This window comes from Medicago sativa, chromosome 7, assembly GCF_051527215.1.
Source record: "Medicago sativa cultivar Bolivia chromosome 7, Bolivia_mono, whole genome shotgun sequence".
NCBI lineage: Eukaryota > Viridiplantae > Streptophyta > Magnoliopsida > Fabales > Fabaceae > Medicago > Medicago sativa.
Genome location: NC_140755.1, coordinates 91,740,333 through 91,757,624, shown reverse-complemented (window position 1 = coordinate 91,757,624; position 17,292 = coordinate 91,740,333). Strand labels below are relative to the sequence as shown.

The following is a 17,292-nucleotide window of genomic DNA, read 5'->3' as shown; positions in this document are numbered from 1 at the left end:
AACAAATTAATCTTCTATTTCTTCAAATACAAAAAATCAAGACCATGCATGTTTACCCTCATGTGGAAGAAAAACCAGTATAAATATACTTATCATCCTTATTGATGATTAACTCTCTTTCGAACATTTGTTTAATTCAACAATGAATGGATTCTTGAATGTTGACCTTTCAAGCAGAACTTCAATAGATCAGATTATGTGCAATGCCTTCTTTGACATAGACAAATATTTGCTACGATTAATGCTTAATTTTTTTTCTTTCTTTAATTAAATAATTCATATATTCCAGGTGTAATTAGAGACTATAACATTTTCTATTACTTGGATAAAGAGAATTCCAACACATAAAATTTGTCATAACATGTCCGGTGACAATAAGATGAAGGGTCTCCTTAAAGGCCTGAGAATCATTTCTCAGATATTTGGTATGTTTTCTAACAAGTTTTTTTTTTTTGACAGTGCACTAATGCCTGTTTTCTAACAAGTTATTTTACCATTCTCACACATTTATACTTATACCACTAATTAATATATCCACTTTGTAAAAGATAATGAAAAAGAAACAGAAATTGAGATTGGTCACCCCACAGATGTAAAGCATGTGGCACATATTGGATTGGATGGTCCTACTGAAAATCCTCCCACCTGGGTAACTCTCTATTCTCTCAAAACTTTTCAATTGTTCATTAATTAATATATTACTCAACCTTGTTAAAGATTAATTAACTACTTATTACCAAAAAAGATTAATTAGCTACTTAACTTTTTGTTTAACTTTAGTGAACAGTAAAAATATAGCTACTTAATTGTGTATCATTTGTGTATACAAGTCTTTGTAAATTTTGAGCATTATTTTTTTTTCTTCAGATGAACGAGTTTAAATCTGTCCGAGGACTTTCATCATCAGCACCTCTAAATATGAATGGAGATATTAGGAAAAGACCTGATGATTCAGAACCCCGAGTCTCCTTAGGTACATGTTATGTTTCATGCTTCATCTTCATTTTTGACATACAAAACGTGATAAATTCTCCGTATCCACGTGGACGAACATCAATGGTTGTTCGATAAAGTCAGACAATACAAATTCAAGTAAAAATGCGTGAATGCAGCATTCCTGGCCGTCAAGAATCCGAATTCGATAATTAGTTAGTTTGGCTTTTCACCCATTTGTATATTTATTTTACTGAAAATGTTGTTAATTCCTATGTAGATTCAATGAGAAAAGGTTCAAGGTCAGTGAATGTTGAAGAGGACACACATGAGTTGCCTTTGCCTAAATCTTCTAAGCAACACTCACATTCATCAGGAAACATGAGAGAGTCACATGCAAAGGAAAAATCAGACAAACCAAGGCAACCAAAAAAACATTCCAAACATTCAACACCAAATAATGATTCCTTCAATGAATCAAAACTCACAACAACAGAGCAGATTAGACCAATGGATACAAATTCTCTCCAACTCCAAGGAACAACTAATGATAATTTACCACCTAGGAACCAACCAGAAATTCCAAAAAGGACTTATTCTAAGAAGACAAAAGATATTCAAGGTGTTGGTGGCTCATCCAAAGCAAGATCAAAAGCCCAACCTAAGGAGCCCGATTCCGGCGAAGGAACACATTCTAGATCCAGTTCAAAATCTAAGGAGTCTAATTCGAATGAAGGATCTCACTCTAGATCCAGTTTCAAGTCTAAGGACCCCAACGCTAACGAAGGATCTCATTCAAGAACGGGTTCAAAATCTAGAGACCCTGATTCTAAAGAAGGACCTCATTCAAGAACGGGTTCAAAATCTAGAGACCCTGATTCTAAAGAAGGACCTCATTCCAGGTCCGGCTCCAAATCTAAGAACTTAAACTCGAACGAAGGACAACCTTCTAGACACGATGCCAAATCTAAGAGCAAGCATAGACTCAGCGAAGATGGACAACTTGAGAGAGGATCCAATGAAGATCTATTGAGAAAATATACAAACTAGAAAATGTTTGTACTACTAATTGGAGTGTTGCATACCCAAAAAAAATTGTAATATATCTTAGTGTTCTACCTTGGTAAATTATTTATGTACGTATATGTTTATACAACAAGTTGTAAATGCTAGTAATGTACTAAACTACAATTGTCTATAGAATCAATAAAGCAATTACATATATTTTCATTTGGAGACCTTTTTCCATTTTTTTTTAAGAAGCTAAATTAGTCCACCTAAATTAGCACCGGGGAGAATCGAACCTGAGACCTTATGGAGAAGCACACTCGAAGACTCAAGTCAACACCACCAGACTAACCCTTTTTCCACTGTTTTTGGATTCTTTGCCATCGTTGCACATGTGTAGTGCCTGAAGGCTGAACCTGAAGAGGATCAAAATTTTCATGTTATCAAACTTGTTGGAAAAGTAGGAAGATTAATTAAGAATGATAAGGACGATCGATGCTTATGCCTTGGTGAATCACTATCATCAAAAACAAGTTTTGGCATATTAAAAGTGCAGTAAGTGTCTGTGAGGTTCAACTCTAATATGATTGCAATCTCAAAGTGGATGCTCAAAATCTCCCAAAAACATTTGTAAAATTAACATTAGCATAACTTTTTTTTTTTTTTTGGTTCAACATTAGCATAACTTTAATAAATAATAATTTATTCTTCCTATGTTTTTAAAGAAACACAATATGAAAAATTAACTTATAACTCATCTTCTCAATAAGCATTAGCAGATCTTAGTTACGGCACATGGGCTTTCATGTCACCTTCAAGATTTTCTGATGATTCGAACATGGTTGAATATCAATATGCTTCAAAAGAATAAAGATACGATAAACACAAATAGTGAACACATGATTTTTTTTTCCGTAACAATAGTCAATTATGTCTACAACTGTCACATATAGGTAGTTTGAAAAAGATTAAAGAAGCGGTTCAATCCTCAAAAACTAAAACAACTACTATCCTTATTAACATTTACATATGAAAAAATAAATTATGAATATGTTCTTCAATGGTAAAGCAAAGTGACTATACTATAGTTCTTTTATATTAATCAAATTTAGGGTTCACAAAGTACAACTTGAATATAAATAATCTAGTTTACCAAATTATCTTTATCAATCCAACCTCTTATAACTACGATTCATGCCTAACAATATATGTTTTCTAAGATATTTATTGTTTAAATAAACATGATAAAATATAGGGTTAATTATGTTTCTGGTCCCTATAAAATAGCGACCTTGTAAGTTTAGTCCCTACTTAATTTTAATAGCATTTTTAGTCCCTATAAAAAAAAATTTACTTATAATTTTAGTCCCTGCTAAAACAAAGTTTGATTAATTATCCTTAAACTCTTAAATTTTTGAACGATTTTTTTGAGACAAGATTAGAACACTATGAAAGGTTCGTTTACTAAAATTTAGAATTTTCTGACATGAAATGAATTAAATATGAATTTTTTAAAACGACAAAAGTTAAAGCTATAAAGTAATAAAATCTGGATGTAGAAATCAAATTTTGCAATAATTTTTTGCGGACGAACTTTTAGTAATGTTCTAAACATGTCTGCAAAAAATTGTTCAAAAATTTAAGAGTTTAAGCATAAATTAAACAAATTTGAATTGAGTAGGGACTAATACTCAGTGCAGAAAAACAAAATTAGGGACTAAAAATGCTATTAAAATTAAGTAGGGACTAAACTTACAAGGTCGCTATTTTATAGGGACTAGAAACATAATTAACCCTAAAATATATGCATAATTTTTGCAATAAATAATGGTGATAAACATATGTTCAAAAAATAAATAAGATTTATCAACTATGGTCGCCCTCAAAAAAAAAAAAAAAATCAACTATGGTCGTCGTGGTTAAATTTATCGTTCACACTAGTTGTGATGTAAATTCCATTCTAAATAGTTTTTCTCTTTGAGTGTACTTGTTGTGCCTCCCCAAATATAAAATTTTAAAATTCACGTGGTAGGTTTTAGTTCAACTAACAATGTCGATATTGATAGACTTGACACTTTCAACTGAATTCAAAATACAAAATCTCGCAGTTGTTGTGAATATGTAACGAGTAGTCACAATGGTCTTTGAACGTATTAACCTTCTAAAATAGTCTTTAATTATGCATTTTGTTAATCAAAATAGTTTCTAAAGTTAAAATAGTTCTTAATACTTACATTAACTTTTTTTCTGATAAGAACTAAACATTTTAACGTCAACGACTATTTTGACAAACGAATAACACAATTATGAACTATTTTAAAATTTGGATAATTAAGGGATTATTGTCACGAAATGACTATTTTCCTCCAAAACTACAAAATAAATAAAGATTAACTGAATAGGGTATGAAGTAACGATAAAAACAGATTTTTAATGATAGATGAATAAAAGTTTTACGAGTAGAACACGGTTTGTTTGTTTCAACGAACGAACGTGAAGAAAAAAAGAGAAAGTAGTAGGAAAGTAACAAGGAGTATATATAAAGAAACAAAAGCAAACTAAGATCCTTCGTTGTTGACAATACCGCACGATGAACATCTTCACCAAGAAACCCACCGCCAAAGGTTCTTCTTCTTCTCTTTGATCGTTCAATTCGTTTTACACTTTCAATTATGTTTTTCAATTTCGTTTTAATTGATTTTCCTGCAGAGGCTCTTCGTGAGAGTAAACGTGAAATGACTAACGCCACTAGAGGTAATCTATTCTCTCTCAAATAATCATCAATTATCTCCTAATTTTATTAATTAATTTAATACTATCATATATATAGGTATTGAGAGGGAAATTGGATCATTACAATTGGAAGTATGTCAAATTCTTTAATATCCTTTTAATATATTTAATTTAACATTTCATGTTGTTATAAAGTTAGTAATAATAATATGGATTGTTTGTTTTGTTAGGAAAAGAAATTAGTTGCTGAGATTAAGAGAACTGCTAAGACAGGAAACGAGGTAATCATATTTGTATCTGCAAATTTTTAGTCATAAGTTTCTTTTTTCTGCTCGCATTAAGCGAACTTGAGAAACTTTCACCTTTGTTTATGTCAGTAGATAATCTCAAATAAGTTAATTCAAACAGGTCTTTTGAAATTTGATGTTTTATTCTCAGGGAGCGACTAAAATACTAGCTCGTCAGCTGATAAGGCTTAGGCAACAGATTGCTAATCTTCAGGGTAGTCGGGCTCAGATGAGAGGCATAGCAACTCACACGCAGGTCCATTGTTCACTTGAACCCTTTGTTTTTGTTGTGTGTTTTTTTTTTTTTTTTTTTTGACTTGTGTTTGAGATGGTTATTGCTTTATGATATTTGACTTAGCTATGGTTGCTTGTCATTTCGTGCAGGCAATGCATGCACATTCTTCTGTTGCTGTTGGCATGAAAGGCGCTACTAAGGCAATGTCAGCTATGAATAAGGTAGCGCATTCAGTCGTACATTTTACAAATATTCATGTCCATTTTCATAATATAAAGGGTGGTCATTTCATGTCCATTTTCATAATATAAAGGGTGGTCTAGTACACCAGGTTTCCAAGAAAGGGGGTCTGGGGAGGGTAAATCTATATGGCTTTACAACAACAAGCTGAGAAGTTGTTTCTAGGATTTGAATCTGTGACATCCAGGTCACACAAGGCAGCAACCTTGCGATTGTGCCAAGGCCTGCTCTCATGTTAGTTCATGATATATTGTTCCAAAACTTGATTGGGGTGTAATAGCAACATTTTGTTTGGTTTTTAAGTTCAAAAATTTGCAAATGAAAATTCTTTTTTGGAGGTGATATAGAGGTAGAGTTTTCATGAATTTTGAGGCATTGTTATTGAGTGCATAGCATTTGATTTTTATTTATGGAGCTTTGTGCAAGTTTGTGCGAGTTTGATGGAATGGAGGAATGAACAATATTAAGGGTTGCTATGGATTTTGTGAGATTGTGAAGTTGTTCATTTGCTAAATATTGTGGAAGATATTGTTTCTCTCTTTATTCCCTCCTGTCACATGCACACACACACACACACACACACACACACACACACACACACACACACACGGAAAGGGACTTTAGAAATTAAAAGGAAAAAACACTATTAGAGAACCAGCCTTGATAATAGCAGTTCTTCAACTTTCCGAGTTAAACAAAACATTGATATTGGAGTCCACAAATATTTTCTACACCATTTTTCAGTCTTTTACCGTTTCCTAATTTGTTGGATTCATTGCAGCAAATGGAACCAGCAAAGCAAGCCAAAGTTATGCAGGAATTCCAGAAACAATCGGCACAGATGGATATGACTGTAAGATAATGCTTTGTTTTCTAGAATTTTACAAGTTGGAGTAAAACAATAAATCATTGTTTACACTTCAATGGTATATAATTTTCTGTGCAGACTGAAATGATGTCAGATGTCATAGATGATGCCTTGGATGATGATGAAGCTGAAGAGGAAACTGAAGAGCTTACAAATCAAGTACACTTTCAATTGCCTTTTATTATAATATTTTTTTTAGAAAACAATTATGCTTCTCTGTTTACAGGACTTCTTTACTTGATTAATTTTTCAAATAATTAAAATGACCTGTAGTTTATGGACTAACATGTATACCTTGTGTTACAATCCTTGAGGGTTAGCAATGCTTAGAATCATATTTCCTATTTTGTATCCTAACTTCGGCAGTAACACCCTTGGGGAAATCAAGAATAAAAACAACTACTACCAAATCATATCCTACTAGGTGAAGTTAGTTAAGGCCTATTTGGATTGGTTTATTTACTGACATAAGAGCTTGTGAGATTGTTTGGGAGAACTTACGAGAACAGCTTTATGATATGTCCATAAGCTGTTTTCAGCTTATTTCTTAAAGCTCTCCAGGATAGCTTAAGAAATCAGACTATAACTTCCGTCACAGAAATAGCTTATGCATTATATGATTAACGTTTATGTTGTAAATGCTTAATTAAGTTGTTTTTCCAAACAAAAGTATAGTTACATGGGTCATGCCATTGGGCTATCCATGATCTTGTGGAGATAATTTAGGGGCTAATAATCAGTGAAAGCTTAGGATTCCCGCATACCCTCTTAAACTAATTTATAAATACATTATCAAGAGAAGCGTGTGGCTTTTTTACCATTATGTTTCCTTCTGAAGACCTGAAACTACTTCTGAACTTCAGACTGTCATGATTTCTTATGGCTTTGTCACTTAGTTACAAGGTTTAAGGAATGGTTTTTTATTCACAAAGAGTAAGATGGGAATGAATTCAAGGCCTTACATTAAGATGATATTAGCTTCTGAAATTACAAAAAGAAACTGATAGTAATTTCACTTACCCTTTTCTTGACAGGTGCTTGATGAAATCGGTGTCGATATTGCCTCACAGGTAGGAATAAGCTTTTACTAATCTCTGCACTTATATCATCTGACAGTGCTTTTGGTCAAGCTAATTTGTATTCTTTTGGCAGTTATCGTCAGCTCCCAAAGGGAGAATCGCAGCAAAGAATACTGAAAATGTTGGCAGGTATCTTCCGTGTAACTCTTTCCATATCCTCTAAAAACAATAAGAAAGTTAAGAGAAAGGAACACACACACACACACACACACACACACACACTTCTGTGTAGCTTGTAATTCGCGAAGAATTTGGCGAATATGTATTTTCATAAACAAGTTAAAATTTCTTAAGCGGTTCTTTGCGTTTTAATGACCTTGGAATTTTGATGTTATTACAGCTCGGGCGTTGATGACCTTGAGAAGCGTTTGGCGGCTCTAAGAAACCCATAAATTTTGGCTGTAGTTATATGGTTCACGATCTCAAAGGTTTCGAGTAAAATTCTTTTCTGCACTGTCTAGAGATTTCATAAGTACAGTGTGTATATACAACCTTGAAAAATGATGATATATGATATATTAATTTTAAGAGGTGGACAATGATTGTAAAAGCTGTAGTTGAGCCATAGTTGTGGACTATATATTTAGTTTGATGCCATTTGTAAATGAGTGCCAAGCCCATTTCTGCTCTTACCTATTGATGTTTGGTAGGAGTGAAAATAGGCAAGAGGAGAACGGTAGTAGATTGAACATAGTGCAGGTATATCATTTTTTGTCTTTCAATCTATTTTCGCTCGTACCATGATTGAACTTAAAACCAGGATTTCTGGTGTTTTGGTATTCCACTAGAACTCACACGGAACTTTAAAAGATTCGTTGGTTTTGTGGAAGGTGAATGGCTGAATGCCATATACTCTTGTGAACTGTTCATTGTGTCCATCTAAACCTTGTATTATCAGTTGTTGGTAGTTGCCTTTAGAGAACCAATGAGTAAATTATAAGCAAAATCTGGGCACCACTTTGACATAGAATGAAAGCAAAAAAAAAAAGGAACCAGAATGATTTGTTATTGATTACTTCACTAGTACCCGAACATGACACGTTCTACTTATGGCTAGTATGGTTCGAAATACTCTGTTCATGAGTTGTAGACCTCAAATGACATTTCTGAAGGGAAATTTGCACAGTTTATTTAGCATGAATTTGAATCGCTCTGTTCACAAGTGTTTTTAGATTTGAGTATAAAATTTATTATGAAAGTAAATCTAAACTAAATCAATTTGTTTATTTCCAATTAAAAGAAATTTGAAAAATGGAGTTATTTATTAATACAAAATTTTAACTCAGAACCGCGCGGTAGAGAAAATTTTGATTTAGAGAAATCAAAAGTAACTTTTCAAATTATGTCACGTTTAAGCAAAAATGACACATGGGTTTAAGGCTAACGAATTCAAAGTTTGGTTCGAAATTTTGTTGAATTTATTTAAAAAATAAGCGTAATGAACCCATTCTACAATCATATGCTGCTCAACAAATTTATGTTGAAACTGAAGCAGATATAAAATTTAAAATCCATATATAAACAAAATCAAAGCATGATTAAAGCTGTAATTCAATGTGAAGGAATTATTACAAAAAATATAGAAAAAGTAAAAACAAATAACAGTAAAATACAATTAACACCAATTAAACATTTCTCTAATCTATAATTGACTTGTTTTAGCTTAAAATATATCCATTTTATAATTCTAGCCATCAGATTTTAAAACCAGCCTAAATATCCATTCCTATGTAAATGTTAGTTTGGCAATATCATCCACGTGAGCATGAACTGGAAATAAAAAAGGAACAAGGGAAGATCTAGAGCTGCTCATGTAGAGTCCAAGACCAAACTCTAGCCTATCAATAAATTCCATTCTCATACAAGAAACAACAATAACAATTGCATCATAAACTACAACTCTTTAGTTTCATCTACTTTTCTTTCTTAAGGGAAAACAAAACACATTAATCTGGTAATGTTTAAATAAGAAAAGAAGAGCAAATCTCAGCAAGGGGGAGAAATTAAGTCCGCCTTAGTCCAGAATATGATATCAGGAAGTGAAATTGATTATATGACCTGTTAATTCAGTAATATACACGAACATGACTCCATATTTGATATCGTTCATGAATACACAACAGCCACAAGCGCGTTAGAATTTTTAAGATGTTTTCCGACATAAGGGAACTGGATTTGTTTGTTACTTCCTGATAGAGAGGAGTTCAAAACTCCGCAGAGTATCATCACGGTTGCCTCTAGTAGATCCGGAGCGCGTATAAGTTAGCTGTTTGGTCTCATGCATCGGTTGAGTTCTATGTGCGGTTGACGGACGGCTGCCAGATGAGGTCAGCCGGCCAGTGCGACTGTCGGTATGGTCACCTGAGGAACTTGGCTTGGTTGATGATGAGATTATTGGTCTTCTTGAACTGCTACCATGTCGACCCAAATTACGTCCCTTGTCTTGATCATGATACTGAATTGACAAGGTAAGACTAGCATAAGAATCATTCAGGAATAAAGTGTAAACAAATAAATCTCCAAACAATTTACAGCAGGCAGCTTCTTCACAAATAAATATTTCGATAAATTATTCTGACAGAATCTCAAAGTAGTGCTTTAAAGAATCTTGTTGAAAAACAATTTTTACCGCGTCCTTGTGCATGACTGCTACATCCTCAAAACTCCTATGTTTGGAGTGCTCACCGCGAGGACTAGAACTTGTTGGGTTCCTCCGCGAAAATGCTTCGACAGCACCAGTGAATCTCTCTCGAAGCTCTTTCCCAACTGAAAGGAGCAATCGCATAAGTAATTTAAAAAAATTAAAAATAAATAAGGGAAAAGCACAGTATTTGACTGATGCTGATGTTAGCAATGAAATGATATTATAGTTGGATATTAGATTCAATTCAGAAATTTGGAATTCCTCACTGTTGGAAATTCGTCCTTCATTGCAGTCCGCCCCTAGCCGCCTAATTGCGGCATTTGGGTTGCCTTCATTCCACCCTCCAACGCCCTCATTGTATTGGGTGTGGAGGGGTGGATTTAATCTCACATTGCCTAGAGATATGGCATGTGTAGTGTTTATAAAGCTTGTGCAGCCCCCACTTTACAAGCCAGTTTTGTAAGGTTGAGTTAGGCCCAACCCAAATTTTAAGATGGCATTAGAGCCTATCCTAGATCTGTTGTTGGGCTTCCTCCATTGTCCACACTTCAGTTTCAGTAGGGGAGCATGAGGGGGGGGTGTTGGAAATTTCGCCTTCATTACTGTCTGCCCCTCGCCATCTAATCACGGCAAGAGTTGCCTTCATCACAGCCTCCAACACCTTCATTGTGTTGGGTGTGAAGGGGTGGATTTAGACAATCATTGCCTAGAGATATGGCATGTGCAGTGTTTATAAAAGTTGTTAGAATATACATTAGTCTCAGTTGTAATATAGACTCAAGTAATGTTTAGAGTAAATGAGTCTCTTAGGATAGGCTTGCCCTTATAAGAAGTAGCAGCTATTACTTAGTCTCAACTACTATATATACATGTAATCATCTCTATAATCAATACAACAGAATATTCTCATTTTCCAAATTCTGTTTTCCCTCTCTTTCTCTTTCTCTTTCTCTCTCCTCTAACTACTTTCTCTCTTCTAACAAACTCAAGCTTCTTCATATTCATCAATGGAGTTTCTCCATTTCTATTAAAAGTTGAGCACCTGACAAGCCGGTTTTGTAAGGTTGAGTTAGGTCTAACCCAAGTTCTAAGACTCACCACCAAAGCTCAGACCCTTAAAGAATTAGAGACAAATTTATCATCTTATTTGGTCAAAAACGAGAGTATACCTGATAACTTTTCTGGCCTCTGTACAGATGGCCCTGCATTCATAGCCGCCTTGCCACTGTCATGCTATTATTAGAGCAAATATAGTTAGTGACCTCTACTAGAAAGTAAAACCCAAACAAGCAAGATATAAAAGCACTTACCCGCCCTCTAGAGCTACTGCCACTAATTTGCGGATACTTCAGTATAGTCCAGTCAAAAACATAGTCAAATTGATAGCCTGCATTACCGACATCCAGATTGATTTGTAATTACTCAACACAATAGGCAGCCAAACAAAATACATAAAATGCTAATGTATGAATTAGAATGTATTGGATTGTGGACCTTCTCGGATAAATAGATCTCGAAAAAGCCTCTTCAAATATGAATAGTCAGGCTTGTCTTCGAACCGCAATGATCGGCAGTAGTGAAAGTATGATGTAAACTCGGACGGATATGATTTGCAGAGCACCTGTCATACAAGCGCAAAAGTTAATGAAATGAAACAAAAAGCGACAAGACCAATGTAGTTGAAATGAGACGGAAAAGGAATGGACGAGAGCCGAAATGTACAAGTTGAGCCCAATGTTGTCAAATAGAAGCTATAGTGGCACCATAGCATTATTGTATTGCAGAATTTGAACAAACCACTATTCTCCATGCTGACAACATTGGTTGTGCTAGTTGTTGAATGCAAATAATGTGATTTGAGGCTTAAAATATGAAAATCAACAGTAGAATACCTAGTTCTAACAAACAAGAGAAACATAAAGTTTGGCTTGTATAAATATTCACATTCAAAGGCACGACTACTGTAGGACAATTTCACAGTCCTAGCCTGTCTTCTAAACTATTATGGCATCAATATAACCCGATCCAATTACAGATCAGGTCAGTCAACATCCAAACAAATTCACTTAGGATCCAGAGAAATATCGAAGTTTCTCCAACAGCCTCACAATCTAACTAGTCATTATACCTCTATGGAAGTTGTCATCTTCTTCTCGCTGATTTTATCATATTTTTGTTTTTTGGTGCCCGCTTTCAGTCCCTGCCAAGGAAGACTGAAAATAAAAAGAGTAGAATGAAAAGATAGTTAGAATAATATGGTAAAAAGTATCCAAATCTAGCAGGAGCAAGAGGCATGTGTCTATTAAGTATTCAACCTTCCTCTTAAGAAGTACATGAGAACATAACCAAGAGATTCCAGATCATCCCTTCTGCTTTGTTCTGCAAACAAAACAAAAAAAAAGTAATAAGATTTACAAAGACAGCATTTTAATTATTGGTTGTCAATGCAAAAAGAAATTAAATACCATAACATATCGCTCACCAATTCCAAGATGAGTGTTGACACTTGCATACCGAGCCGTGCCTGTAAGGTTCTTGTTTTCCCTATGAAAGAAAGAAAGCTTTTCTTAACTAAAGAAATATGAACTTATATTAATAAACTAAAAAAAAAAACTATAATAACTGAAGTAAAGAGAAAGGACATTATTGTAGAGCATTTGGTATTGGAATGAGAAAACGGACAAGAGACAATAGAGACCTGAAACTAAGTCATAGATGACAAGTCCAAAAAATTATATCCTACATTACAGTACTTATGGTGCAGATTGTTCTAGATACCAGTTCCAAATAGTCATAAGCATACACGCATGCTTGCAAACCCAACCACACTAAAAGATAATTTACAGTAATCTCAATTATCATCGTTGTTGTTAATAGGGTGAATGATACTGATACCACCTAAATTAGGTAGATAATATCCACTTGAAAATTGCATAATAACTATGAAAGTAACATAAATGCATGAAATACAATGCATGTAAAATTAATATGGCAACAAAAGGTTGGATGTGACCCCAAAAAAGTTTTTTTTTATAAAACATTTTAATATCTTGAAAAAGTGGTGATGACAAAGTTTACCTGTACGGTATGTGCCTATGAGTCTGAAGATCTCTGAATTTTTTGGCGAGGCCATAGTCAATGATGTAGACCTGAATTGAGGTACATAAATAAATTTATAAGCTAAAAGAAATGAAGTTTGCGTCGTTTTTAACTATAATATTTCTTATCAGAATCCATCAATCGTTTATTTTTTGTGGCAGTGACGAAGAGAATTCCATTGAAATAGAATAGAAGAAAAAGATTGGGAAACAAGACAGTTGAAGACATGCTCCTAAACATCCACCCAAGAGACGAGAAAGAGACCAAAGGAAGTGAATTGACTCAAAATGTGGCCCAATCAATTTTATGGGGAAGAAAAAAACCTTGAGCTTCAAGGTGGAAAAGTGGCTATGATATGCTAAACTGCACCTCATGGTTTGCTGTAGAAAATGACTCATAAACCTTCACCTGACCTAATCAGTCTTAGGGAAGGAAACCTTAGAAAATGCCAAAACCTTAACAAAGCAGAATGAAAAGAAAAGGAGACAAATGAGAAACAGATTTTGTTTTTTGAAAGAAAACATTTTAACAGGATAATATACCTGGTTTGCTTTACGCCCTAGGCCCATTAAAAAATTGTCTGGCTTTATGTCACGATGAAGAAAACCTCTTGAATGCATGTATTCAACCCTGTTAATCTGAACAATAATATGAATCAAGTTAAATATTAATATCACTATATAAGGCCCTTCACTTCGTAATAGTTTCAATGTTGACTTACTAACTGATCAGCAAGCATCAGCACCGTCTTCAATGTTAACTTCCGGTTGCAATAATTGAACAGATCTTCCAGGCTGGGTCCAAGAAGATCAATTGCCATCACATTGTACTCTCCCTCAACTCCAAACCACTTCAGGTGAGGAACCCCCGCTGCAAATAAGGAACCAAGTTTGATTAGTCAAAAGGAAACTTCACAATTGTTTTCTGAAACAAATGATTCTGATTGCGTCATTCCAATAACTTTAGATTACGGACGTCAATGAATCAATCAGACTGTCCACCAAACTCAAGAAAAGAAACACGCACACGTGCAAATAATGGAGAAACCATTTCCATGTGAAACTCTAGCATTAGCAATTAGTTATACTTTTCACTACTGAAATCGGTAAAGAGAAATAGCAACATTGACTTACTTCCTCCTTGAAGAAGCATATACAATTTTGATTCATAGTGAAGTTGTGGATGCTTGGTCTTCACAGGTTCCTGAAAAAATTTCAGGGGCAGGAGATGATAGTTAAGAATTAAAAACACAGAATATCATAAGCAGACTAATATCATTAACTGATATGATAAACTTCTGAAAACAACACAAAAGAAAAAGCATGATGAATGATCTAAGGTAATCTACAACACAGATGTTAACCACAGTTTGCATCCATAGAGAGATAATATAGCTTTTCAAATGATCCATAAAGTCATTCTTAACGGTTTCTTGTAATCCATCCGTATTGCTCCCACTATTGTCCCAAAGTTAACAAAAGAGAGTAGGATAGGGATGTTATTTACCCCAACAACAATCTAAAACTAAAATTAAATCCCATGCATTCTTATCTGAACACACTTATAGCATTGATAAAAGAATATAGGACAGTTCAAACTACATCTTCAGAAGTAACAATGTCTACAGCATGGAATTCATAAACACCACCTTTGGCACACAAAAATTGTAAAGTTTATAAAATGCATGTTCCACAGAGTAAATCAAAGTGGAATGATCCTACATGTACACACAGCTAAGATAGTAAAAATGCAATTACAAACAGCAACATAGGGCTAACAACTTAATGAGAACTTAACATACCAGCTTAACAGCAACCTCCTCCCCAGTTTGTACATTAACAGCTGATAAAAAAAGAGAAAGAAATTATCAACAATAATATAAATCAATGTCACAAAAAAGAAATATTAAAATTAATAATTCAGAAGATAAAGAAAAAGAAACATGAAACAGACCTATATAAAGCTCCCCAAAAGACCCACTTCCAATTTTCCTCCCCAATTTAAACTTCCCAGCAATCACATGATCCATCTTGAATTGACCCTTCAAATTAACCTATATCAACTAACTAAAACACCCCTTTTCTTCTCAGATTTGTTCCCAATTCAGCACCTAATTGTGCATAAAGGGGTTAAAAATTCAAGCTTTATTCGATAATCCACAACCCCTAATGAGATTTCCAACCCTATACGTCCAATTAATCGTGAAACACTAATAAGGAGTGAATTCGAAAAAAGGCAAATCAAAAAGGAGCAAAATTTACACAAATTGTAACGCCCCCCAAACAAATACAGATGAAAATTTTATTATAATTTGAGAATAATTATACAAGTAAATCTTCCCCAACTACATTATTTTGACAGAAATTGCCCAAATGAATCACCGAAGAGCACCGATTGAAACCCTAATTTTGAGAGAACTTGACCGCATTGACCCCAGAAAATAAAATGCTAATGGGTATCAGCAACAAGACAAAAAAAAAAAAGAACTTTTTTTATAAAAAAATAAATAAATAAAATAAAAAGAAAAATTATATATGTGTGTATGAAGGAAATGAGAAATTGAGGAGGGTATGGTTAAATGAGGTATGAATAGGGTAATTCCACAAATCTATAAAGTTTGGACTTCAGAGAGAGAAAGAATGAGAAGAGAAAAGCTGGCAGGTGATTTGGCTGTATTTTAATTATGGAAATGCTGAAGAGTACTCTTAACACATTGATTTAGAGGACAAAAATATAAATATTATATTGAACAATGGGGAAAAGTGATTAATTTGATTTTTTAAAAGTTAAAAAGTGTTGAATTCAAGATAAACTTGCTACTATTAATTTTTTTAACAAGTATTCTTGTAGCACATGTTAGCATAACCTTTTAATTATATTTATTCTAATTTATTTTATTTAAATTGGGATTATTTATATGCCCATGGCGACGGGTGGCACTTTGGTGACATTAATGTTACCGTGCCATTGCATCTAGACCACACATTGTCATTGTCATTGCATCTGGACCACACAACACATCTAATGTCACCCAATGTGTGGTCCAGATTTAATGTCACCGTGACATTAATGTCACACAAGTATTTCCCCATGGGGACTGGGGTAGGGTAGTAGGATGTGCGACACTTGCATGGTAGTGTCTCTGTACTTATCTCTAGTCTCTACATTCATCTATTTATATTCATGAATAAATATTCATATTATTTAAAAAAATTGTCATTATTATTTATAATCTAACCGAATTTTTGTATAAACATAAAAATAAATAATAATTCCTTCCAAAAAATATTTCATCCTTGAGAAAAATATTATAACATAGTATATTATATATTTTTTTAACAAACCAAATGGAATATACATGATCATACAAAGGTTCTTTCCAACACAAGAAATATAGAGAGAAAACAAAGAGTTGTTTGAGACACATGCTAACATCAAAAACCTCAGCTAAAAGACTATTCACAAATATATCAAAGGATTGACCCACCAATTAGTTATTAAAATAAAAAGGTAAAGTTGAGTTTTTTTCCTTTCAACCATTAGAAAGATAAGCAATTTTATTTTTACAAGCAAATGATTAATATACTTCAAAAATAAGTATACGAGTGGCGGGACCTTTTCCTCCATATTACCCAAACATAAACGAGTCATATACTTCAAAAATAATAACGGATTTTGTCGAAGAGACCATGAGCGCATAAAAATTAAACCTTGATCAAACAACTTTAAAATCTTAATGAATGTTCCAAAAATAAGTAATTTATTACATATTAATATAGTATATTAATAAATTAATATGTGTTTGATAAGGTCTTATACATAGTAGTTCACACTTCACAATAACACCAGCTTGCATAGTTGAACTTGACGTCACGTTGTATAAACTATATATTATTATCCAGAATTTAGAAATACTAATAGAAGTGAAACATGTAAGACTTGAAGGAAAAAAGTGAACGTGTAAGAAAATATTCACAATATACTAATTGATCAATACTAGCTTTAATATTGAGTGTCTTATGAGTATCACTTAAAAAGTAAGTAACGAAATGGATTCACTTAAAATTGACATGAATTTGATCTTGCCATGTGAGGGTGGAGTATTTTTTTGAGAGACCGTAGTTGATTGGTTAATAGTTGAAGTTGATTAAAAGAGAGTAAGATGA

General features: G+C 33.5%; 3 protein-coding genes across 3 annotated transcripts; 2 read left to right on the top strand and 1 right to left on the bottom strand.

Annotated features, from left to right (window-relative positions):
• Positions 1-287: 287 nt before the first annotated feature.
• LOC146910236 (uncharacterized) lies at positions 288-2,169 on the top strand. The gene is made up of 4 exons (XM_085727350.1): positions 288-425; positions 549-649; positions 868-973; positions 1,214-2,169. Exons 1-4 carry the CDS (start codon positions 362-364, stop codon positions 1,981-1,983), a joined length of 1,041 nt encoding a protein of 346 aa, XP_085583476.1. The 5' UTR covers positions 288-361; the 3' UTR covers positions 1,984-2,169.
• A 2,342-nt stretch (positions 2,170-4,511) lies between these two features.
• On the top strand, positions 4,512-8,105 carry LOC146910235 (vacuolar protein sorting-associated protein 2 homolog 3). The gene is made up of 11 exons (XM_085726432.1): positions 4,512-4,565; positions 4,651-4,695; positions 4,772-4,806; positions 4,905-4,955; positions 5,113-5,217; positions 5,346-5,417; positions 6,218-6,289; positions 6,383-6,463; positions 7,339-7,374; positions 7,457-7,512; positions 7,724-8,105. The coding sequence occupies exons 1-11, from the start codon at positions 4,532-4,534 to the stop codon at positions 7,773-7,775; spliced, it is 639 nt and encodes a 212-aa protein (XP_085582558.1). The 5' UTR covers positions 4,512-4,531; the 3' UTR covers positions 7,776-8,105.
• A 1,092-nt stretch (positions 8,106-9,197) lies between these two features.
• LOC146910234 (casein kinase 1-like protein 10) lies at positions 9,198-15,589 on the bottom strand. Its single transcript, XM_085726431.1, has 14 exons — positions 15,080-15,589; positions 14,928-14,968; positions 14,260-14,329; positions 13,848-13,996; positions 13,669-13,764; positions 13,106-13,176; positions 12,510-12,571; positions 12,343-12,406; positions 12,156-12,240; positions 11,522-11,648; positions 11,338-11,414; positions 11,197-11,260; positions 10,013-10,149; positions 9,198-9,838 (listed from the first exon to the last, which is right to left on the bottom strand). The coding sequence occupies exons 1-14, from the start codon at positions 15,153-15,155 to the stop codon at positions 9,566-9,568; spliced, it is 1,392 nt and encodes a 463-aa protein (XP_085582557.1). The 5' UTR covers positions 15,156-15,589; the 3' UTR covers positions 9,198-9,565.
• Between the last annotated feature and the right edge of the window lie 1,703 nt (positions 15,590-17,292).